The 24,184-nt window shown below is 60.3% G+C and overlaps 1 protein-coding gene across 3 annotated transcripts; it reads left to right on the top strand.

Moving 5' to 3' along the window:
- Positions 1 to 848: 848 nt before the first annotated feature.
- On the top strand, positions 849 to 24,077 carry NRBP2 (nuclear receptor binding protein 2). 3 transcript variants are annotated; one of them, XM_062492689.1, is made up of 18 exons: positions 849 to 1,138; positions 12,996 to 13,118; positions 13,356 to 13,457; positions 13,574 to 13,663; positions 14,475 to 14,515; positions 14,599 to 14,693; positions 15,205 to 15,228; positions 15,809 to 15,892; positions 16,108 to 16,163; positions 16,322 to 16,417; positions 17,936 to 18,068; positions 18,633 to 18,735; positions 18,827 to 18,877; positions 19,340 to 19,475; positions 19,669 to 19,722; positions 20,545 to 20,608; positions 21,258 to 21,313; positions 22,077 to 24,077. In XM_062492689.1, the coding sequence occupies exons 1-18, from the start codon at positions 1,022 to 1,024 to the stop codon at positions 22,143 to 22,145; spliced, it is 1,494 nt and encodes a 497-aa protein (XP_062348673.1). In that variant the 5' UTR covers positions 849 to 1,021; the 3' UTR covers positions 22,146 to 24,077. The 3 variants fall into 3 exon arrangements, with proteins under 3 accessions (XP_062348673.1, XP_062348682.1, XP_062348691.1); XM_062492698.1 differs by lacking the exon at positions 15,205 to 15,228; XM_062492707.1 differs by lacking the exons at positions 20,545 to 20,608; positions 21,258 to 21,313; positions 22,077 to 24,077 and having other exon boundaries at positions 19,626 to 19,722.
- Positions 24,078 to 24,184: the final 107 nt, after the last annotated feature.

Raw genomic sequence — 24,184 nt, forward strand, 5'->3', positions numbered from 1 at the left:
GCCCGGGGCTCCGAGGGGTGGGACAAGTCCCGGGGCCCCGGGCGGGGACAACCGGAGGGGCTGGGATTGGCGGGAGGAGGGCACGGACACGAACCGGACGGCTCCGGGGCGGGCCGAGCCAAGCGGCGCATCCCGGTGCGGGAGGTTCGGGAGGTACCGGGAGGTGCCGGGGGGTGCGGGGTTTCGGGGGGTGCGGGGTTTCGGGGCCCCTCCCGGCGGGGCGGGGCGTGCGTGGCCGCACGTCCGGAGCGGGGCGGGACGAGACCGGGCCGGCCCCGCGCGGCACCGGCAGAGCGCGGCGGGGCCCGGGGCGCTGCGGAACCGTGCGGTGCCGCTGCGATTCGCGCGGCTCGGCTCGGTTCCGTTCGGTTCGCTCCGGTTCGGCGCTGCATCAGCTCGGCTCGATGTGATTCAGAACGGCTCGGGTCGGATCGGAACGGATCGGGTCCGATCAAAGAGGATCGGGTCGGACTAGAACTCGGCACAGCTCGGCACAGCCCGTACAGCTCGGCACAGCCCGGCACAGCCCGGCACAGCTCGGCACAGCCCGTACAGCTCGGCACAGCCCGGCACAGCTCGGCACAGCCCGTACAGCTCGGCACAGCCCGGCACAGCCCGGCACAGCTCGGCACAGCCCGTACAGCTCGGCACAGCCCGTACAGCTCGGCACAGCCCGGCACAGCCCGTACAGCTCGGCACAGCCCGTACAGCTCGGCACAGCCCGGCACAGCCCGTACAGCTCGGCACAGCCCGGCACAGCTCGGCACAGCCCGTACAGCTCGGCACAGCCCGTACAGCTCGGCACAGCCCGGCACAGCTCGGCACAGCCCGGCACAGCTCGGCACAGCCCGGCACAGCCCGTACAGCTCGGCACAGCCCGGCACAGCTCGGCACAGCCCGGCACAGCTCGGCACAGCCCGTACAGCTCGGCACAGCCCGGCACAGCCCGGCACAGCTCGGCACAGCCCGTACAGCTCGGCACAGCCCGGCACAGCTCGGCACAGCTCGGTTAACAGCCGGGATGGCGGTGCCGGAGCCGGACGCGCGGCTGGCGCAGGAGAAGGAGGAGGAGAGCGAGGAGGAGAGCGAGGTGCTGGAGGAGAGTCCCTGCGGCCGCTGGCAGAAGCGCCGCGAGCAGGTAGGACCGGAACGCGGGAGAGCGGCCTTGGGAACGGCGGGCACGGGGACGCCGGGAATTGGGATGAGGATGCGGAGAAATGGGGATGGGGACGCGGCCGCCGGGCCCTGCGGGGCCCCGGGCGGTGCAGGCGCGACCCTCGCCCATCGCGCAGTCCTCGGGCGCGGGCAGCGCCCGCAGGTGCCCCGGACACGACGATGGCCGCGACTGGAGGGCGACGCAGGGAGCGGCTCCGCGAGGAAAGAGCCCCCGGGGGCGGCCGGAGGCGCGGGGAGCCCGGGGAGGGGAGCCGGGCTCGGTCATGCCCCGGGCCGGGAGGTGGAAAGCCGAGCTCGCCTTGTCTCGGTGCGGGCTGTGCCGGTGCGGGGAGCCCGGTGCAGGCTCACCGTGCCCGGGTGTGGGGGGTGCTCCGTGCGGGGAGCCGGGTTTCACCTGGTCTGGGCTGTCTGGAGCACGGATTCGGGCTCACCGTGTGCCAGTGCAGGTGCCAGGTGCTGTAACCGGGCTCATTGTGCCCCATTGGGAGCTCCCCGGAGCCCTGTGGAGAGCCGGGCTGTGCCCCGGGGCAGTCCCCGGCCGGTCCCGCGGCGTGGGGGCTCCGATGCCCGAGGGATGGGACCAGTCGTGCTGGGACCAGCCGTTCTGGGCTGCCCACAGCCACCCCACGGGGCTGCTGGAGGCTCCCGGAGGGTTTTGCTGGTCTGAGCTGTGCCCGGTGACAGCGACACAGGTCACAGAGCGGTGACCCTGGAGCTCCTGCGGGAACGGGGACTTGCCGGGTCACTAGGTGGGGTGTCGGGGCTGCCATCACAGCCCTCCCCAGAGCTGGAGAGCCCCGTTCCTCCTCCCCAGAGAAGGGGCTTAGTTCACTTCAGCTCATCTTCCTATACCAGCAGCATCAGGACTGTCTCCCCATAAATGGGGCTGTAGTCAGCCTGGCTCTGTCAGGGTGCCCAGGAGCAGGGACCAGAGCCAGGGGATGAATCCTGACCCCAGCACTGAGGAAGAGTCACAGACACTGTCGGGCCTGAAGGGAAAAGGCCCATCCAAGGCCAGAGTTTTTAATCTGTCCCTTATCTCCCCTCTCCCCATTAGGACCCGGCCCCAGCACTCAGCTCTGCCCGAAGCTGCATCTCCCAGCCTGTATTCTCAGCCTGGGCTTTGCTGAGATCTTGATAGCCTGCTCCTGGCTGATAAGCTGCTCCTGGCTGATAAGCTGCTCCTGCCAGCGCCGTCAGCACCTGCTATTCCTTCCCTCATGATTCCACAGCCACACATCCCCTTTTCCCGCCATTCCTGCCCCCTCCTCCTCTCTGGCAGACCCCTGCCCCACACCAGGGTTCCTGACCCTCATGAAAAGGAGGGCACTGGGGAGCTGGGGCATGTTCAGAGACAGGAATGGAGCTGTGAAGCGGCTGGAGCACCAGGAGAGGCTGAGGGAGCTGGGAATGGGCTGGAGAATTCCTGAGGGAACTGGAAAGGGACTCAGCCTGGAAAAAAGGAGGCTCAGGGGGGACCTTGTGGCTCTGCAAAACTCCCTGATAGGAGGGGACTGCTGGGGGGGATTTGGGCTCTGCTCCCAGAGAACAGGGACAGGAGGAGAGGGAACGGCCTCAGGCTGAGCCAGGGGAGGCTCAGGTGGGATATTGGGAAAATTCCTTCTGTGTGTTCTGGTGCACGGCGATGTTTAATGTGAGCATTCCAACGCTGATATTGTGCAGATCTGGCCCAGGGGGGTTCATCCTCCCGTGCAGGAGTGGCACAAGTGGGAACCCCCCAGTGCCATCCCCACACCAGCGCTTTGTGTCACCGTCCCTGCGCCGCGCTCCCCATCCACAGGGATTTTCCAGCTGGAGCAGTGGGAAGGGTGGCCTGGCCTTTCCAAGGGCGGCTGGAACAGCTGTTCCAGGAGAGCTGCAGTGGCAGGAAGGCTCCCTGATTGCCAAGTGGAGGAAGTTTTGTGGAGGAGCTGTGTTTGTGCAAATTCACAGATGGTTCGTGACGCGCAGGAAGGAGCCAAGCGCTGGCAGTCCCCTCTCACTGCCCTCAGCACTCCTGGGATTTGTACCCGTGGGGAGCTTCCCTCCCTCTCCTGACCATTCACTGCCATTCCTTATTTCCCTAATCTGGTTTTGCCAGAGGAGTCGAACCCTGTGTGGGACCTACAGAGCTGAGCCCGGGCTGTGGTTTGGAGAGTAGTGGGGTGGCAGTGTCCTGTTGTGCAGACCTGGGAGCTGGGAATGCTGAGGGAGCACAGGCAGCTGTCCCGGGGTCTCAGCCTGGAGAAAAGCAGGCTCAGGAGGGACCTTCTGGCACTGCACAACTCCCTGACAGGAGGGAGCAGCCAGGTGGGATCAGGCTCTGCTCTCAGGGAACGGGGACAGGACGAGGACAAACAGCCTCAAGTCGTGCCGGGAGAGGTTTGGGTGGGATTTTGGGAAAATTCCTCCTGAAAAGGCTTCCCGGGGCAGGGGTGGAGTCCCCACCCCGGGGAGATTTAACATCCCTGTGGGTTTGTGGTGGCCTTGGCAGTGCTGGGGACAGGATGGACTCAGTGGGCTCCAAGGTTTTTCCAACCCAAACCTTCCCACAATTCCATGGTTCTGCATGAAAGGTGATATATTAAATTTAATGTACATTAATGGTGTGGACACAAGGACTGCAGCTTGTTTTCACACACAGGGCTGTGCTGGGCCTGCCCTGCCCCCCAGGAATAACCTCTCTTCCCTTCCTCCTTTGCCTATTTATGCTTTTTTCGCCTATTTATACCTATTTATGATCCTTTATTCCTGGGGGACTTTCAGTCCCAGGTGCCACGAGCAGCTCAGGGAAGGTGTGAGGAGGAGCCCCAGCCCAGCCCCTCTCTGAGCTCTCCTGTTGTTTGTGAGCTGCTGCTGGCGCAGGATTTCCCACGTGGGAACACCGGGGCTCTTTCAGCCTTGCTTTGATGACCTCATTTGCTTTTCCCACTCACCCTGCGGAGTAGGAGCAGAAGGGAGAAGAAACTTGGTTTTTTGTTTTTGTGGAGAGTTCTATGCTTTTGCAGGTGTGCGCAGGGCTGTGGGGGAGCCCCAGCAGCTCGTGCTGGGACCAGTGTGGTTTGTCCCCGTTTGGTTTGGGTTCCCAAACCCTCAGCCTGCCCAGAAATGGGGGCTGTGACGAGCAGGTGTGTGATGCTCACGTGTGCTGGTCCCACCAGGTTCATCTGTGACATATCCTGGGTCCAGGCTGTGATTTCCACACCCTCCCCCTCACCTCTCCCACCCATCCCTGCCTGTCAGCTCTGCCCATGGTGCTCCCTGTGGGAACGCCCTGGATACAGTGAGCTCTGGGATCCTGAAGGCCTTCCCTTGGGATGGGAGTGGGGTCAGGATGAGAGTGGGGATAGGATGGGAGCAGCTCAGCTGTGCTTCATGGACAGAACTTTGGAGTTGTTCCTATAATTTATTCCTCTGTGTGACCCTGGAATTGTCCTTTCCTTGTAATTCTGCTGCTGCTCCCAGTGTGGGATTTGCTTTGGAGCACCCTTGGAGTTCAGTGAGGGAAGGGATGAGGCTTCCAGAGGGACCTGGACAGGCTGGGGAGGTGAACCTTGAGCACCTGGGTTGGGCCCGAGCACAAACACGGGAAGGGGGGCTGGCTGGAGGGAATTCCTAGGGAGAAGGACCTGTGGGTGCTGGGAAAGGCTGGACATGCCCCAGCCATGAGCACTGGGATCCCAAAACCCCCCTTGCTGGGCTGATCCCCCAGCGTGGGCAGCAGGGCACGGGGGATTCTGCCCCTGTGCTCAGGTGAGACCCCACCTGCAGAGCTGCCCCAACCCTGGGCTCCAGCAGCACAAGGAGCTGGAGCTGCTGGAGAGAGCCCAGAGGAACCACGGAGCTGCTGCAGGGCTGGAGCCCCTCTGGGAGAGCTGGGGGTGCTCACCTGGAGAGGAGAAGGATCCAGGGAGAGCTCAGAACCCTTTGCAGGACCTAAAGAAGCTCCAGGAGAGCTGGAGAGGGACTGGGGACAAGGGATGGAGGGACAGGACACAGGGAATGGCTGTCCCAGGATTAGATGGGATATTGGGCAGGAATTGTTCACTGGCAGGGTGGGCAGGCCCTGGCACAGGGTGCCCAGAGCAGCTGTGGCTGCCCCTGGATCCCTGGAAGTTTTCCAGGCCAGGTTGGGATAGGGAAAGGTGTCCCTGCCTGTGTCACAGGGTGGGACTGGGCGTCTTGAAGATCTCCCACTCACATCCCCATCCTGGGATTCTCCAGTTCTAACATTCAGCTTTAACTCATCCTGCAGGATGAGAGAAGGGAAAGAGGGAAACAACATTATAAATGCAGAGAGGAAATGCTGAAGCAGCATTTAAGGAAAATCAAGGGATGTTAAAAAATCGGCAGCACGGGGAGGTTTTGGGGTGTTTCTGTGTGTTCCCACAGATCAGCAAACAAAAACAAACCATGGAAAACCAGTGTAAGCTCTGGAATCCCGTGAGGTGCAGGGGGTTCCCATTTTTAGGCATTAATGAGGTTTGCAGTTGGCAGCAGGATCGCCGGTTCCATGCTGGATGATTTGGGAAGGCTCCAACTATGCAATATCTGCCACGGGGTTATTTTTATTCTTAAAGGCTGCTTTGTTGCCAGCCATCCCCAGGGATCTGGGCTAGGAGTGTGAGGAGCTTTTCCAGTGCAGGGGGATCAGCTGGAGGACTTGGCTCCTTCTTTTCCTGCCATCTCTTTTGTTCCTGCCTCCTCTGCTTCCACAGCTTTTGTGTGCCACGGGTGAACTTTGCAGGGTGAGTTTGGGGTGACTGCTGAGCTCAGCTGATCTCACAGCTGGACTTCCAAGACTTTTGGGTTAATATTCAAGAATTCAGGCTGGTATCCAAGAATTTAGGGTTAATATCCAAGAATTTTGGCTAATATCCAAGACTTCAGGGTTAATAGCCAAGAATTTAGGGTTAATATCCAACACTTTAGGACAGTGAAGGAATCATCCTGCCTGTGCTCTGAACAGGGGTTTTGGGGCTTCTAGTTAAGGATAAACCAAAAGGAAATGAGATTCTAGTGGAAAAAATCACATAGATAAATGTTGCTGGAAGAAGACAGTGGAGTTCTGTCCCCAGCACATGCTCCGGGGGTCTGGCAAGGAACAAGCCTTGGCTGTGCCAGGTTTAGAGTCCTCCCCATCACCCTCTGAGCTCGAGCTGGTGTGGGCAGAGCAGGGCCTGTTCTGGATGGTGCCCCGGGGCTGCTCTCCCGGTGCCACGTTCTCCATTTCACGGAGCCTTTAATCCCTGGGGATCTTACCCAGCCACAACAATCCTGAGCCTTGTTCTCTGCTGGGGAGGGGGCTGACGTCAGCCTGCGGTGAGGCTTCAGTGCAGGAACTTGTGCTTTTTCATGCAGGAACACGTTCCTTTATCCCATCCATATTCTGTAAGGAATTCCAGGCTGCAGCCTCTTTATCCCATCCATATTCCATATGGAATTCCTGGTTACAGCTCCTTTATCCCATCCCTGTCTTACACAGGAATTCCTGGTTACAGCTCCCTTATCCCATCCCAGTTCTGCACAGGAAGTCCTGGTTACAGCTCCTTTATCCCATCCCAGTTCTGCACAGGAATTCCTGGTTACAGCTCCTTTATCCCATCCCTGTCTTACACAGGAATCCCTGGTTACAGCTCCTTTATCCCATCCCAGCTCTGCACAGGAATCCCTGGTTACAGCTCCTTTATCCCATCCCAGTTCTGCACAGGAATCCCTGGTTACAGCTCCTTTATCCCATCCCTGTCCTGCACAGGAATCCCTGGTTACAGCTCCTTTATCCCATCCCTGTCTTACACAGGAATTCCTGGTTACAGCTCCTTTATCCCATCCCTGTCTTACACAGGAATCCCTGGTTACAGCTCCTTTATCCCATCCCTGTCTTACACAGGAATCCCTGGTTACAGCTCCTTTATCCCATCCCAGTTCTGCACAGGAATTCTTGGTTACAGCTCCTTTATCCCATCCCTGTCTTACACAGGAATTCCTGGTTACAGCTCCTTTATCCCATCCCAGTTCTGCACAGGAATTCCTGGTTACAGCTCCTTTATCCCATCCCAGTTCTGCACAGGAATTCCTGGTTACAGCTCCTTTATCCCATCCCTGTCCTGCACAGAATTCCTTGCTGCAGCCCTGTGCTCCCTGCCTGCTGCACGGATGTTCCTGTCTCCTGACTCTCTCCCGTTTCTCAAAGAGGCTCCTTGGCTCCCTGACCGTTCCTTCTGTGCTCCCCCCACCCGAGGTGTTACAATTCCTGGCCTTTGCCATGTTTTCTTCCCTTTCCTGTCTTTATCCGAGCTCTTTTGTGCCTTTCCCTCTCTTTCCCGAGGGATGGTTTTGTTTGCAGGGCCCAGACGCAGCAGCTGAGTCCGGCAGCCTCCATCCCCCTCGGTGCCCCTCGGTTCCTTCCTGCTGCTCTGCTGTAACCAGAGCCCTCTGGCACTCCCAGCGGGTTTTGTGTTCCACTGCTGGGGCTGGGGGTGTCCCAGGCCGTGTTTGAGGACTGGGATGAGGCTGCTGGAATGCTGGGGGTCCGCTCTGCACTGAGTGCTTGGATGGCAAAGCTGTGGCTGAGCTTTCTGCAGGGATGACAGACTGGTCAGATAGCAGACTGGAAACCACGGCTCTCCTTGGCATTCCGGGAGCTGCTCTGCTGATGGCCCAGCTGCTTACAGGGCAACAACACAGAAAATTGGGCAAATTCCTCTGAGCTGGGCTGGTTCCTGCTGTCACTGCTTCTGCCTGGCCCATGGAGGCTGCTGGGCTGGGCTGGGGTGCTTGTCCAGCACAGTCTGGGGTGTCCTGGCCAAGCACTGGAAAGGCTCCCTGGGCACTGTCCCTGCCTTGGACTGGTGGGCACTGGGAGCCTGTGCAGAGAGATGGGGCACAGCGTTGCCGTGGGATGGGGCACAGAATTGCCATAGGATGGGGCACAGCGCTCCCATGGGATGGGGCACAGGATGCCCAGGGATATCAGGATGCCACCTGCTCACCCTCTCCTTGGGCACCTGCTGCTCCCACCTTCCACCCCAAACCCTCTGGGCTCCACTGGCCTGGAGCAGGCTGGCACAGGGATCCTCTCCCAGATCCTTCAGAGCCCTGTGCCACTGCCAGCCCCATTTCCTGGGAGAGGGTGCTGGGCTGGGATGATGCCAGGCTTGTGTCACCTCCCCAGGCTGGGCAGTGCTGGGCTGACCCCAGGTCTGTGTCCCCTCTCGGGGCTGGGTGACCCCAGGTTTGTGTCCCCTCCCAGGGCCATGCAGGGCCTGGGGGTAAAGCAAACATCTCTCCAGGCTCAGGCTGCAGGCTGTGCAGGGAACAGCTTCTCCCAGGAAATAACAACCCTGGTGCTGCCTCATGCAGGATTTCTCCTGGCTCTGCTCTGAGCAGTGGAAAAATACTCCTCTGTCCCTTCCCTGCAGGAGAACAGGGACCACAGTGTTTGCTTGGGCAGCAGGGAAGGGCAGACGTGGGCACGGAGGGAAGCAGAGGCTTCCAGCCCTCCCAGCTGTGGGCAGGGGCAGCCTCCAGCAGCGTTCCCGAGGAGCCCTGCTCGAGATCCTGCTCAGGATCCCACTGGGATTTCACAGCCCAGTGCTGCTGGGGCTGGCAGGCAGGAATCTCTTGGGAATGGACAGTGGCTTCCCACTGCCAGAGAGCAGTGCTGGATTTTGGGACAGGATGGGATTTTGGGAAGGAATTCCTCCCTGAGAGGGTGGTGAGGTGTTGCAATGGAATTCCCAGAGAAGCTGTGGATCCCTGGAAGTGCCCAAGGCCAGGCTGGACACTGGGGCTTGGAGCAACCTGGGATAGTAGAAGGTGTGTCCCTGCCATGGCAGGAGGTGAAATCAGGTGAGATTTAAGGTCCCTACCGACACCATCCTGGACTTTGATAATTCTGCGACAGGGAGAGTTCCTGGAGAAGGGCTGGATGTTGTGGGTGGGGCAGCTCTCGCACTGCCCATCCCGCTGGGCTGCCCCGGCTCTGTTTCCCTGCTCGCTCTGCCAGGCCAGGAGCACAGCCACGCTCTGGGGTGATTTTCCCGGTTTCCCAGCTCTGCTGCTTTCTGCCCCAGCTCTGCTCCTTCCTTGATGCTCCAGGACAGAACTGGTCACCAGTACCTGTCTAGGACACCACAGCTGTGCCAGTGGCAGAGCTCACCCCGTGAGCACACCCTCACCTGTCGGGCACAGAGTTGAATTAGTGCTGAGCTCATGGGTTTGTGACAGACAGGATCAAATGCTTCACTGGAACCAAAATATTTTCCCTCCCGTGCATTCCCCTCACCTGCTCATTGTGTAACAGGATGGCAGGGACAGAACAGGTTTGTCTGGCACCACGGATTCCTGGCAGAGCTGCAGAGCTGAGCTGCTCTGCCGTGGGCCCATGGGTGTCCCCAGCCCTGAGTGCCCCTGCCACGGGGACAGCTGCTGGCAGCGCAGGGACAGGCACCTCTGTCATTGCTGCTGGTTCCAGTCCCCTCGCTGGGGACACAGGGACTGCAGGTGACCCTTCTGGTGTTGAATGGGGGCAGCAGCACGGAGGGAGCCTGGAGTGTGTTCCCAGCTCGGGACAGGGGGTGTGATTGTGTGGCAGCCCCTCACCCAGGGCAAGGGGCACAGGGGGGTTGGTGACCCCTCACCTCCGGGGCCCACGGGCTCTGCCTGTGCTGCCACTCCCCGTCCCTGAACCTTGGGGACCTGCAGGACACAGCTCAGGTGTCCCTGACTGGGGCCTCAGCCCTCTCAGCTCATTTTTTTTTCCTTTCCTGTGTTTTCTGAAGCGATTTCTGTGTTGCAACAACCACCCCTGCCCTGCCTGGGGCCACAGCTGGGGACGGCAGGGCACAGCCTCAGTCAGGGCCAGGGGACACAAGGTTTGGGGGGACAGGGGGTTTGGGGGGACACGGGTGGCCCAGCGCCAGCAAAGGCTCCCCACTTCCCTGCTGCCCACGGGGTGTCCCCGTGGCCGGCGCTCCCTGCTCCCGTGTCCCAGCGGAGGCAGACAGGTGACACTGTCCCTGTCCCTGGCTCCAGGGACACTGAGGTGGGCACGCCAGGCTGGCATTTGCTCCAGAAGTTTTCCAGGTGTGCCGTGCTCGCTGCCCAGCCCCGGGCTCCCCCAAATCCCACCCGTTCCCAGCACCCAAAGACACGGTGGCACCCAGGGCTGAAATAATCGGTGCCCGCAGGGAATGGAGACTCGCGGGATACTCGGTTTGGGTGGGAAGGGACCTCCTGCCATGGGAGCAAAACCTCCTCTCCCCGGTATTCCCGGCCTCAACTCCCAGCTGCTCCCGCAGGCCCCTTCCCGGGCCTGCCTCAGCCCTCGCTGCCGAGAAAAGCCCAGAAGGGAGCGATTGATTGGAAGCTGCAACCCGATCTTTGGGAAACCAGCCCGGCCCAGCGGTGGCCCCGGCCGAGCGCGCTCCGGCAGCAGCGGAGCCTCCCCCGGCCCGGGGCTGGAGCCGCGCGGTGCTCAGTGAGCAGCACCCGGAGCCACCGGGACGGGAGCGGGGGATAAATCACGGGAAATAACAGGGGATAAACCACGGGGGATAAACCACAGGAAATAACGGGGGATAAACCACGGGGGAAAAACCACGGGAAATAACGGGGGAAAAACCACGGGGGATAAACCACGGAGGATAAATCACGGGAAATAACAGGGGATAAACCACGGGGGATAAATCACGGGAAATAAACCACAGGAAATAACGGGGGGAAAACCACGGGAGATAAATCACGAGAAATAAACCACGGGAACTAACGGGGGATGAACCATGGGGGAGCGACCACGGGGGATAAAACACGGAGACCTGCGCCGCTGCCTTTAGTCCCGGTCAGGCAGTGCGGAAACCGCCGCGTTTGTTTATTTATTTATGGAGGCCAGGCCGGAGCTGGGAGCGGGAGCAGCTGCTGGGGATCGGCTTTGTTCTCACCCAGCACAAGACGGAGCACGTTCGTGTCCGCGCCGAGCGGGGAAGGTTCCTCCCCGTCACGTTCCAGAGCCTCCCAGGTCCTGGCAGATCCACCGCCCGAGCCCTCGGACTCACAAAGCAGCTCCTTTGGAGCTGGGAGGAACCCCCCCAGGGCTCCTGCTGAGCGTTACCACGACGAGATGGGCTTTAAGGTCCCACCAACCCAAAGCAGTCTGTGGTTCCAAGACGATTCTGTGATTCCCACTCTGGCTGTGTTTGCACTGGGCTCACTGGGAAAGCTGTGGCCGAGCCCCTCACCGTCCGTGCTGGGCTCTGTGCGGAGCCTGTGCCGGGCAGCAGCAGCAGCAGCAGCAGAAGTGCTTTGTGTGGCTGCAGCGTGAGCTGGGTCGAGAACTGCCTGGGCGTGTCCTGCTAATGAGCTGGGGGTGCTGAGTGCCCATGGCTGCCCGGAGCCCCGCAGGGAGCGGCCCTGGCAGTGGGATGAACCTCAGCAGTGGGATGAGCCCCAAATGTGGGCAGTGGGATGAACCCCAGGAGTGGGACCAGTCCTGGCAGCAGGACAAGCCCCAAACCCGGGCAGTGGGATGAGCTCCAGCAGAGGGCTGAGCCCCAAGCCCCAGCATCAGCACAACACGTACCTGCCCCAGAGCAGCAGAACAATTCCTCTTTTCTTCTGGCTGCCCTTGCTGTGGCACACAGGGTGGGTACTGAGCCCCTCCTCCAGCTGGCAGGAGCTGATGGGGGCACAGCCCAGGCCTGGAGCCCCCAGCCCCGCAGGAAGGGGCAGGAGCAGTTAGGGGCTGCAGTCCCACTCCCACAGGGATGTTTTGGGGTAGGCAGGGTCAGGATGCAGGTCAGGATGCAGGTCAGGATGCAGCAGGCACCACTGCTGGGATGGAGGCTGGAGCCCTGTCCTGGGGTGGGGTCTGAGCCAGGTGCCTTGGAGGATTTACCTGGGCTGGAGGTGGGTCCTGGTGGTCATGGGGACCAGGAGGGTCCATGCAGGATGTCACCTGTGGAGGTGACACCTGCAGAGCTGCTCCACTCGGGGTCCTGGGCTGGGGCTCTGTGGCCTCTGGGGTGGGAAGTCCTTGAACAGATCCTGGGCCTGCACCCAGGCTCCTCAGAGATGATGTGGTGGCTTTGGTTTGTCCAGACCTTCTGCTGTTGCCTGCACAGTGTGGATGTGGGTGGCTCCCCCAGGGCTGCTGGGATGGGGGTGCAGGGCACGTCTCCACCTGTGTGCAGGTATGGAGCCAGTGAGTGTCACACCAGTGAAGAGCCAGAGGGGCCAGTTCAGGACCTGCTCAAGGGGCTGGTTCTCCTGCTCCCTCCTGGCCCAGAGCTCCCACAGGACAGGCACCAGCTGGAGATTTGCTCCACGCTCCAGTTCCCAGCCAGAACCTCTTCCGTGGCCGTTCCAGGGACCTTAATTCCAAAAAAGCTTTATTTATAAGCCAGTGCCATGTGGCCGTGGCAGGGAGTGTTGTAGGAGCATGGAGACTCTGCTCTTCCTGGGCAGGAATCGGGTTTCAGGCTGGTTCATTTATTTTCCATTTGTTTATTTATGCATTGACTCTGGGACGTGTCAGTGTCAATCACTCACTGCTCTGCCAGTGACGCCGAGGTGACTGTGCAATGTGGAACCTCCCAAAGTGCTGGGTTCATGTGGTCAGAGACTCCCCGAGTTCCTAGAAATGCCTGGAAGTGGCTCTATGGGTAAACCAATCACATTAACCAGTAGGGTCTGGCAGATCAGGCCAGGATGGGCTTTTCCTGTGCCAGAGAGAAAAGAAAATGGATTTTTTTGGTGAGTTGCCTGTGCAGCAGGCGGTGCCATCCTGCCCTCAGCATCCCTCAAGCCTTCCCTTTGCCCAGGTGAACCAGGGGAACATGCCTGGCATCCAGAGCACCTTCCTGGCCATGGACACAGAGGAGGGAGTGGAGGTGGTGTGGAACGAGCTGCTCTTCACTGACAAGAAGGCCTTCAAAGCCCACGAGGTGAGACCCTGAGACCCCCACACTGCTCCTGTCCCCTGGCACTGCACCTTCCTTGGCTTCTCCCTCACAGGAAGGTCCTTTGGACATCAGCCCGGTGTCCCTGTGCTACCCCCAGCTCTTAGGGGTGCCCTGCCACACCCCAGCACCTCCCACCTCACCTGTCCTGCCCCATCCCAGGACATCTCACCTGTCCTGCCCTGTCCCAGGACACCTCACCTGTGCTCTGTGTGCCCCCAGGAGAAGATCAAGACCATGTTTGAGCAGCTGGTGCTGGTGGATCACCCCAACATCGTGAAGCTCCACAAGTACTGGCTGGATGTGAAGGACTCCAAGGCACGGGTAGGGGGCCTGGGGGGCACTGGGGGAGTGGGTGCGGACCCCAGCTCTGCTCCTCATCCTGCTCCTCGGCCTCCCTTCCCCACGTGGGGCTGAGCTGAGCCACTCTGCCCTGCCAGGTCATCTTCATCACGGAGTACGTGTCCTCAGGGAGCCTCAAGCAGTTCCTGAAGAAAACCAAGAAGAACCACAAGGCCATGAATGCCCGGGTGAGTTCCTGGGAGCACCCCAGGGGTCCCAGCTGGAGCTGTGTCCCTGGCCCAGGGAGAGTCTCTGGGATTCTATAGGGCAGAGCAGAGAGGGGGTTGCTGTTCCTGGGTCACAGGAGAGCCCAAACTGGATCCCACTGGCCCCAATGTGGGAGTGGCTGTGGTGGGTCACACTGGCCCAGTATCTGTCCCTGCCCAGGGCTGGCACCTGGGGGCAAGGGACCAGCACCACCTGCAAAGCCACTGCCCAGGGCTGGTGTGAGGGACCTGTGGGATGATCCAGAGCCACTCCTGCCATTGGCAGGGCCACTTTTCATGGGACCAGGCTGTTCCAAGACCTGTCTAACCTGGCCTGGAACACTTCCAGGGATGGGGCGGCCACAGCTTCTCTGGGCATCCCGTGCCAGGGCCAAAGCACCCTCAGAGGGATCAATTCCTTCCCAAGATCCCATCTAAGCCTGCCCTGTGACAGTGGGAGCCATTCCTTGTGTCCTGTCCCTCCATCCCTAGTCCAGAGTCCCTCCCAGCTCTCCTGCAGCCTTGAGCCATTTGCCGCAGGGATTGGAACAGGGGACAGGGGCTGCTCCTGTGGGACAGCATGAGGGACACCCCTGAGCCTCAGCCGGGCATAGCAGGACGTCCTTGTCCCTGTCACTGCGCAGGGGGATGTCCATGTCACTGGGAATGTCTGGGAGGGACCCTAAGCCTCAGCCGGGCACAGGAGATGTTCCTGTCCCTGAGAATGGTGGGAAGCCCTGGCCTGGCCCTGGGTCTGTCCTGGCTGATGGATTTCTGTCCCTGCTGTCCCTAGGCCTGGAAGCGCTGGTGCACCCAAATCCTCTCAGCTCTCAGGTGAGGCTGCCCTGGCTCCCTGCCCTGCCCTGCGGGGTCCCAGGGGTACGGGCTGTGCTCGGGACACCTCTGTGCCCCCCCAGCTTCCTGCACTCCTGTGAGCCCCCCATCATCCACGGCAACCTGACCAGCGACACCATCTTCATCCAGCACAATGGGCTTATCAAGATCGGCTCCGGTGGGGCAGCACCGACCCCGCCCGGGGGTCCCCGGGGATCTGGGGGGGTCTGGGGGGTTCAAGGGGATCTGAGTGGCCTGAGGGATCCAATGGGATCTGAGGGGTCTGAGGGGATCTGAGGGATCCAGAGGGGTCAGAGGGGGTACCAGGGGTCTGGGGTGGTGTAAAGGGGTCAGAGGGGGCACAAAGGAGTCAGAGGGGGTCTAAGGGGTCTGGGGGGTGTAAGGGGTTCAAGATGGTCCAAGAGGGCCAGAGGGGTCTAACGAATCCAAGGGGCTTCAGAGGGGTCTGAGGGGGTTCAAAGGGGTCCAAGGGTGTTCAGAGGGGTCCAAGGGGGTCTGAGGGGTCCAAGGGGGTTGGCAGGAGGAAGGGGGCAGGGTCATGCAAGGGATCCTGGCCAGGCAGGAGCCCTGAGAATTGTGGGGTCCCTTTTTGGGGTGCCAACCGTGGTGTCACCTGTTATTCCCCTCTGTCCTCTGCTGCCTGCCCAATGCCTGGCTCCACCTGGCAGTTTGGCACCGGGTGTTCGCCAACGGTGAGTGACCCAGGGCCACCCCCCAGCAAGTCCCCTGGCCTGGGGACACCCCCTGATTCCCTGACCCCCTCCAGTGGAGCACTGCACACAGGGCATGGTCCTGGGTTCTGTGGGGAGGGGGCACATTCATCCCTCTAGGAATTGCTCCAGGGTGGGAGCAGAGGGGTGTCCTGGTTTGGGGTGTGGCTAGGGGGTGGGCGGGGGGCACACACAGACCTCCCCCATCATCTGCTAAGACCCCACGGGTGGGCACACACAGACCCCACGGGTGGGCACACACAGACCCCATGGGGGGCACACACAGACCCCACGGGTGGGCACACACAGACCCCACGGGGGGCACACACAGACCCCACGGGTGGGCACACACAGACCCCACGGGGGGCACACACAAACTCCACGGGGGGCACACACAAACTCCACGGGGGGCACACACAGACCCCACGGGTGGGCACACACAGACCCCACGGGGGGCACACACAGGCCCCACGGCTGGGCACACACAGACCCCACGGGTGGGCACACACAGACCCCACGGGTGGGCACACCAGCCCCCCTCAGCCCCTGCCCCTCCCTCCAGCGCTCCCGGACGATCTCCGCAGTCCCATCAGGATCGAGCGGGAGGAGCTGCGGAACCTGCACTTCTTCCCTCCGGAGTATGGCCGTGAGTGGGACTGGGACAGGGACGGGAACGGGAACAGGGAGGGCAGGGGAGAACAGGTGAGGGCAGGTGAATGCAAGTGAGGACAAGAGTGGGTGTCCCTGGGAATGGTGTGAGGTGGGGTCTCCAGCTGGGCTCTCCATCTGGGGTCTCCAGTTGGGATCTCCAGGTGGGCTCTCAGGTGGGCTCTGTGCTGACGTGCCTGGTCCCTGTTGCAGAGAGGGCAGACGGGACAGCTGTGGACATCTTCTCCTTCGGGATGTGCGCACTGGAGGTGCGGAGTGGGATGGACCCCAGGGAACGGGGGGACCCTGACCCTCTCCGGGGTTGTCCCTTGCCCCTGCCTTGCCCAGGGGTGTCCCTTGTCTGGGGGTGTCCCTGTCCAGGGGGTGTCCCTGGGAGCCCGCCAGGACTGTCCCTGTGTCCCCCCAGATGGCCGTGCTGGAGATCCAAACCAACGGGGACACGCGGGTGTCAGAGGAGGCGATTGCACGGGCCCGGCACTCCCTGGATGATCCCAACATGAGGGTGAGTAAATCCTGTCCTGGGCCACTCCTGGGTGTAAATCCAGTCCTGGATCACTCCTGGGGGTAAATTCCTGTCCTGTGCCACTCCTGGGTGTAAATCCTGTCCTGGGTCTCTCCTGGATGTAAATCCCTGTCCTGTGTTACTCCTGGGTGTAAATCCCATCCTGCCAGTCCCCAGTAGGTTCTGGTGGGCTCTGGCCCTGTCCCATGAGTGTCCCTGCTGTCCCTCACACCTGGGGACACACAGGGGGTACCTGTGTCCCCTTCCCCAGCTCCATCTCACTCCTCAGCAGCTCCAGCTCCATGGTGGCTGGAGGCCCACATGGATCCCAGGGGACAGAGAACATAAAGCTGCCCCATAAACGCTTGGGAACAGGGTTTAATAATGGGACAGGACAGTTTGGGGGACAGTTGGGATTTGGCCAGAGGAAGGCATGGAACAGCTGGAACCTTGGATCCCCATCCATCTACCCTTCCTCTTCCTCTGGCAGTCTCCAAAACATCCTGTAATGAGTTTGTGCATTCCCCAGATTCTCTGGTTTGATCACAGAGTTTCTCCAGGCATCCCACAGTAACTCCTGCCCCTAAGATCCCAGAGTTCCCACATTCCAGGAGAAGCAGGGAGGTTCTGGGAGTGCTTGGAGTCACACCCAGGGGGTTCTGGGGCAGCTGGTCCTGGAGGATCCAGTCTGGGGCCGCCCACCTCGCACCCCTGGGATAATTTCTGGATCTATCCCAGATATCCTGGCCCATTCCCATTCCTGCCCCTTCTCCTGCAGCCTTTGCTGGGCTCACACCCGGGATGGGTCCAATGGGGACCCCCTTCCCACCTCTGCCCACCCAGAAATCTGCTGCGGCTCCCTGTCCTGGGGCTCCTGCTGCACAAAGAGCCCTTTGGATCCCTTTGGATCCATTTCCTGGGAAATTGTATCACAAATAGTGTGACCCCAGGCCTGGGGCAGTGATCCCTGTGCTGGCACTGCTGGGGCACCCCCAATCCTGAGGCAAGTTTGGGGTCCCCAGGTAAGGATGAGTTAGGGGCTAGAATGTGTCCGGGGAAGGAAACGCAGCTGGGGAAAGGTGAGGAGAGGCTGAGGGAGCTGGGAAAGGGGCTCAGCCTGGAAAAAAGGAGGATTGGGGAGACCCTGTGGCTCTGCACAGCTCCCTAACAGGAGGGGACAGCTGAGGGGGGATTTGGGATCTGCTCCCAGGGAACAGCGACAGGAGGAGAGGGAACAGCCTCAGGCTGGGTCAGGGGAGGTCAGAGTGGACACCAGCACGAATTTCTTCAAGGAAAGGGTGGTCAGGGATTGGAAGTGCCCAGGAAGGTGTCCCAGGAGTGACACTCAGTGCTCTGCGTTGGGGACAAGGTGGGCATCAGGCACAGGGGGGACTCAATGGGCTGGGAGCTCTTTTCCAGTCTCAGGGATACAAAGACTGTGATTGTGTGAAATGCTCCATTGAGAGGAGCAGGGGTACGTCCTGCTCTGCTCCAGCTCGTGGCCTGCTCTGATCCCAGGAGTTCATCCTGTCCTGCCTGACCCTGAACCCCGACAAGCGCCCGACCGCCAACAACCTCCTTTTCCACCGGGTGCTCTTCGAGGTGCATTCCCTGAAGCTGCTGGCAGCCCATTGCTTCATCAACCACCAGTGTGAGTGCCCGGCACCACCCCGAGCCCAGCTTATCTTCTCCCGAGGAGCCAGGCTGGCAGAGCTGGGAACGTTCACCTGGAGAGGAGAAGGGTCCCAGGAGAGCTCAGAGCCCCTTGCAGGGCCTGAAGGGGCTCCAGCAGAGCTGGAGAGGGACTGGGGACAAGGGATGGAGGGACAGGACACAGGGAATGGTTTCCCACTGCCAGAGGATGGGGTTAGGTGGGATTTTGGGAAGGAATTCTTGGCTGTGAGGGGAGTGAGGTGAGGCCCTGGCACAGGGTGCCCAGAGAAGCTTTGGCTGCCCCTGGATCCATGGCAGTGTCCCAGGCCAGGCTGGACATTGGGGCTTGGAGCAGCCCAGGATAGGGGAAGGTGTCCCTGCCATGGCAGGGGGTGGCACTGAGTGGGATTTAAGGTCCCTCCCACACAAAACATCCCGAGGTTCCCTGTGCAGAGCCTGGGGAGGGAGGTAGTGACTCCCAGCCCCTCCCTGGAGCAGGGGCTGCAGGACAGGACCCACCCTGCAGGACCCCCAGCCCACACCCCCCGTGCCTCTGCCCCAGATCTGATGCCAGAGAACGTGGTGGAAGAGAAGATCAAGGAGCTGGACTTGAACATGGTGATGGCCGAGATCCGCAGGGAGGGTCGGCCCGGGGCACAGTGGAGGTGAGAATGGGGGAGGTTCCAGCCTGGAGATCCCGGTGCCATCGGAGCAGCCCTGCAGCCCCTGAACTCTCCTGTCCTGTTCCCTGCCCAGGTACTCCGAGGTTTCCTTCCTTGAGCTCGACAAGTTCTTGGAGGACGTCAGGTGGGTTGGAGCTCCCAGCTCTGCCTCAGCTCCCCGGGAATGTGGGGCCAGGATGGGCACAGGGAGTGTCCCTGTTATCCCCTGCTGTCTCCAGCTGTGCCTCATCTCCACAGTGCCCCCGACTGGGAATGTGGGGCCAGGATGGGCACAGGGGGTGTTCCAGCTGTCCCCTGCTGTGCCCTTGGGCTCGAGGAGCTGCCCATCCCCGTTCCCCATCCCCGCTCCCATCCCTGCTCCCCATCCCCGTTCCCCATCCCTGCTCCCATCCCCACTCCCCATCCCTGCTCCCCATCCCTCCTCCTCATCCCTCCTCCCCATTCCTGTTCCCCATCCCTGCTCTCCATCCCTATTCCCGTCTCAGTTCCCCATCCCTGTTCCCCATCCCAGCTCCTCCCAGAGCCAGCTCTGCCCAGGCCATAGGGGATGGAATCAGCTCTTTGTCCTCCCTCTGTCCCATGCCAGGAATGGGATTTACCCCCTGATGAACTTCGCTGTCTCCAGACCCCACGCCCTCCCACGAGCCCTGTCCCAGCCCCAGGAGGATCCCCAGAAAACCAAAACTCCCACACCAGAGCCCTTCGATGTGGAGACCAGGAAGGTAAGGGCAGGTCCAGGTGAGAGCCAGGTGAGACAGCTCCATCCCTGCTCAGGGCCACCTCTCCTGTCAGCCACGGCCCAGGGGACAGCTGGGAGGGGAAGGGTGGGCTTTCGGTAGGACTTCCAAATTCAGTGGGAATTCCAAATTCAGTAGGAATTGCAGAGCCAGAGGGGCTGATCCTGGGCTGTTGCAGGTGGTGCAGATGCAGTGCAACATGGAGCTGAATGAGGACAAGAGCCAGTGGCACGTGAGTTACGGGATCGTGACCCGTAATTGGGAATGGGAAATGGGGCCAGGGAAAAGGGATTGGGAAATGGGGCTGGGGAAATGAGGCTGGGAAAAGGGGTTGGGAAATGGGGCCAGGGAAATGGGGCTGGGAAAAGGGGCCAGGAAAAGGAGCTGGGGAATTGGGGCTGGGGAAAAGGGGACAGGGAAAAGGGATTGGGAAATGGGGCTGGGAAAAGGGGCCAGGAAAAGGAGCTGGGGAATTGGGGCTGGGGAAAAGGGGACAGGGAAAAGGGATTGAGAAATGGGGCTAGGGAAAAGGGATTGGGAAATGGTGCTGGGAAATGGGATTGGGAAATCAGACCAGGAAGTCTGACAGGAAAATGGAAAAGGGAAATCTGCCTGGGATGCTGGACTGGGAAATGGTACTGGGAAGTCTGACTGGGAAAGGCCTCAGCCACTTTACCTGGTACTGAAAGAACTTACTCCTTCCTGTTCTGTACAATGAAAGAATTCCCAAAGAAGCCACAGATTCTTGTGGCCTGTGGGACACAGACCTGCAGTGTCTGGATGTTTCTGTCCCTGGTGTTTCCAGACACTACTGGACTCCTGTTTTTTCTAGTCCAGCTCTTGCAGGGAGCTGGAATTGCTCCAGGGCACCTGCAGTGCCCACAACTCCCAGTTCCAGCCCAGAGCTCCCAGTTCCTGCAGTGCCCACAGCTCCCAGTCCCAGCCCAGAGCTCCCAATCCCTGCAGTGCCCAGAGCTCCCAGTCCCTGCAGACCCCAGCACTCCCTGTGCCTCTGGAGGGGCTGGGATGATCAGACTCTCTCCTGTCTCCACAGCTCACACTCTTGCTCATCCTGGAGGACAAACTGCACAGACAGCTCAGCTATGACCTGCTGCCCAGTATGTACCCACAGGGAACACTGGGGGATCCCTTTCCATCCCTTTTCTTTCCCCTTTCCTTTCCTTTCCTTTCCTTTCCCCTTGTGGTCCCAGCCCTTGCCCCCCTGGGCCCTGTGGCACATGGGAGTCACCTGTTCCCAAAGTGCAGTTGGGAAGGCAGCAGTCCAGGGCTCATCCCAGAGCTGCATTCCCACAGGACCAACAGTGGGCAGGTCCTGGGGTCCCCATGGGGAGCTCCACTCTCACTCCCAGCACTGGCACAGTGTCCCCAGCACTTTTCCAAGGGAAAGCTGAACCCTCCTCTGAGGAAAACCTGCAGGTCCAGCTCTGTCCCGGAATATCAGGAGCTTCTGGAGGCCACACAGCCAGAGCACTCAGCCAAAATTCCCTCCCAAAGCTGGGGAATGGTGCCTGGGAGCTGCTCCTTCCCCAGCCCCTTGTAGGCTCTGCCACAGGCACTGCCCTGGGACTCTCTCTGCTGAGCCAAACAAAGCCCAAAGCCTTTCCAAGGGACACATTGTCCAGAGTTGTGTTTTGGTAGCTTGGGAACCTTGTTCCACCTCTCTGCCCCATTTTCCCAGCTCTCCCAGGTACAGGAGTTCCACGAGCTGTATTCATGTTCATATTCTCCTGCTCCTTGTCTCTGCAGCTGATAACTCCAAGGATCTGGCCACAGAGCTGGTGCATTATGGATTCATCCACGAGGTGAGTCCCTGCTGACCCCAAATCCACAGCTCCCCCAGCACAAGCCCCAGGCAGGGCTGGGATTTCTGTTCCCTCCAGACTCTGCTCCAGGAGTTGCTCCAAGGGGAACTGCCCCTTGTGGCACATGTTAATTAGGTGGACCTTAATTAATTCTGAGTGGGAGAACCAGGGGAGCACCCAGGGAAGGAGGCTGATTCCTTACTTAAGCAGAATCATTAATTTTGGAAAATACCTCCCAGATTATTGAGTCCAACCTGTGATCAAACATGCGAGGTCACCCTGATGACATCCCCAAGTGCCACACCCATGTGTTTATTGAACTCTGCCAGGGGCGGGGACTCCACTGGGACAGGCCTTTCCAGGAGGAATTTTCACAAGACCCCTCCTAAACTTCCCCTGGCCCAGCATGGGGCTGTTCCCTCTCCTCCTGTCCCTGTTCCCTGGGAGCAGAGCCCGATTCCCCCCCGGCTGTCCCCTGCTGTCAGGGAGTTGTGCAGAGCCACAAGGTCTCCCCTGATCCCCTTTTCCTCCAGGCTGAGTCCCTTTCCCAGCTCCCTGAGCCACTCCTGGTGCTCCTTTCTCCACCTCTCTTCCCTCCCCTGGACACGCTCCAGTTCCTTCATGTCCTGTACTTGGGGACTCCAGACCTGCTCCAGGACTGGGGCAGGCCAGCCCAGGAGCAGCTCAGGACTGGGGTTGTGGGAGGCTGGAGGTCTCTGGGATAGCCCAGCAAAGGGAGGATTGTCGCATGTCTGGATTTCAGGACGACTGTGAAAAGCTGGCCACATTCCTGGAGAGCGCCTTCCACAAGCACCGCTCCCAAGCCCTGTGAGCCGGGCACCCCCCTTTCCCAGGGGATCAACGTGCCAGACTGGAGGATCCCAAAGGGCTCCTGAGCCACCAAAGTGCAGCAGGACTCACCTGGCCGGGCCTTGGGCCCACGGTGATTTGCCCAGTCCGTGCTCTGGGAAGACAACAGCTGGCAGAGGACTCTGCAAACACCAGGAATTCATCCCAGAACACTGGGACTCGTGTTCTGGTCCCTGCTCCCAAGGGGAGGTGTGGGGGAGTGGGCAGCACCCCCCAGCAGCCTCTTCCCACTGGGGTTTGTGGAGCTGCTGCAGGAACCCCCATGGGATCCATTTCCCTCTGGGAATGATTGGCCTTTCAAAGCTATTTTTTCCTCTTTGCCATCTGGAATGGTCCTTGCTGAGGGGAGGGGAGGAGCAGGCTTGGAAAGCCCCGGTGTAGCTTCCCATCTGCCACATTCCACTGCCAATCCTGAATTTCTCCAGGTTTAAAATCTCCCCTGTGCTGCCTGTGCTCAGAATCCTCACGACAAGCTGGGGCTGTGTGAGCTGGACATGAAATGGCTTAAGAAGAAATTCCAGAAATCCTGACCCACCACCTGGATCCACACATGTGGATCAGCCGGAATCTCCATGCTCCACAGAGTCCGTGTCATTCCCCAGCTCCTCCTACAGCCTTCCAAAATCTCTCGGCATCTTCAGGAGAACGCCCTGGTGCCTCTTCCTCCCATTCCTCCCTCGGTGATTGCAATGCCAGTCCCTGACTGGAGATGGGAGAATTGGCACCGTCACCACCCCAGGGCTGCCCTCTGCCAGGGACATGCTGACCTGGACAAAAGTGCAAACAGGAATTTGCAGGAGCCATGTCAGGCTGCTCCTGATGTGCCAGGGAAAACTGGGTCTGATATCCTGCTCTGTGCTGTGCCAGGGAAAACTGTCCCTGGCATCCTGCTCTGTGCTGTGCCATTGCTGCTCCTGCTGTGCCATAGGAAACTCGCTTTGGCACCCTGGTCTGTGCTGCCCTGTGCCAGGGTTTGTGCCATTTCTCCTCCTGCTGCTCCTGCCATGCCAGAGGAATCTGCCTTTGGCATCCTGCTCTGTGCTGATGCTGCTCCTGCTCTGCCAGGGAAAACTGACCCTGGCATCCTGCTCTGTGCTGATGCTCTGTGCTGGTGCTGCTCCTGCTCAGACTGTGCTGGGGGAATCCAGCAGGTTCTGGTGCTGTCCTGGTGATCTGCACCATGCTGGTGTTTCATGCCACTGCTCTGTACCAGTGATGCTCCTGCTGTGCAGGGAAAACTGCCCTGGCATCCTTCTCTGTGCTGTGGCAGGGAAAACTGGCTCTGGCATCTTGCTGGTGTTCTGTGCTGGTGCTGCTCCTGCTGTGCCAGGGAAATCTGCCTCTGGCATCCTGGTCTGCACTGCTCTGTGCCAGTGTTCTGTGCCAGTGCTGCTCCTGCTGCTCTGTGCTGTGCCAGGGAAAACTGGCTTGGAAATCCTGCTCTGTGCTGTGCCAGTGCTGCTCCTGCTGTGCTGGGGAAATCCTGCTCTGGTGCTGTCCCAGTGATCTGCACCATGATGCTGCTCTGTGCTGTGCTGGTGCTGCTCCTGCTGCTCCCACTGGCCATGGGAAGGTGCCTCTGGCCTCCTGCTTGGTGCTGATGTGGCACTGCTTGCCAGAGCTCTGTGTGCCACCGCCTGCCCTGCACTGCTCGTGCTTTGTGGTGCTACTCCAGCTGCATCCCACTGGGATTTTATCCATGCTCGGCCAGCTTGGGTTGTATTCCCAGCTCGGGCTGCATTCCTGACTGGCTTGGGCTGCATCCCTGGCCTGTGCTGCATCCCCAGCTCAGGCTGCATTCCCAACCTGTGCTGCATTCCAAATCTGTGCTGCATCCCCAGCCCATGCCAATGTTCCAACCTGACAAATCAATAAAGCAGCCAGTCCAGTCCCACTGGAGGGCTCTGCTCGTAATTCCTTACTCCAGTGAAACCCAGGAGGGATTCAGGGGACACCTCACAGCTGCAGATTCCCCATCCCTCCAGAGCAGACCTGACCCAG

Source organism: Cinclus cinclus, chromosome 1 (genome assembly GCF_963662255.1).
Source record: "Cinclus cinclus chromosome 1, bCinCin1.1, whole genome shotgun sequence".
NCBI lineage: Eukaryota > Metazoa > Chordata > Aves > Passeriformes > Cinclidae > Cinclus > Cinclus cinclus.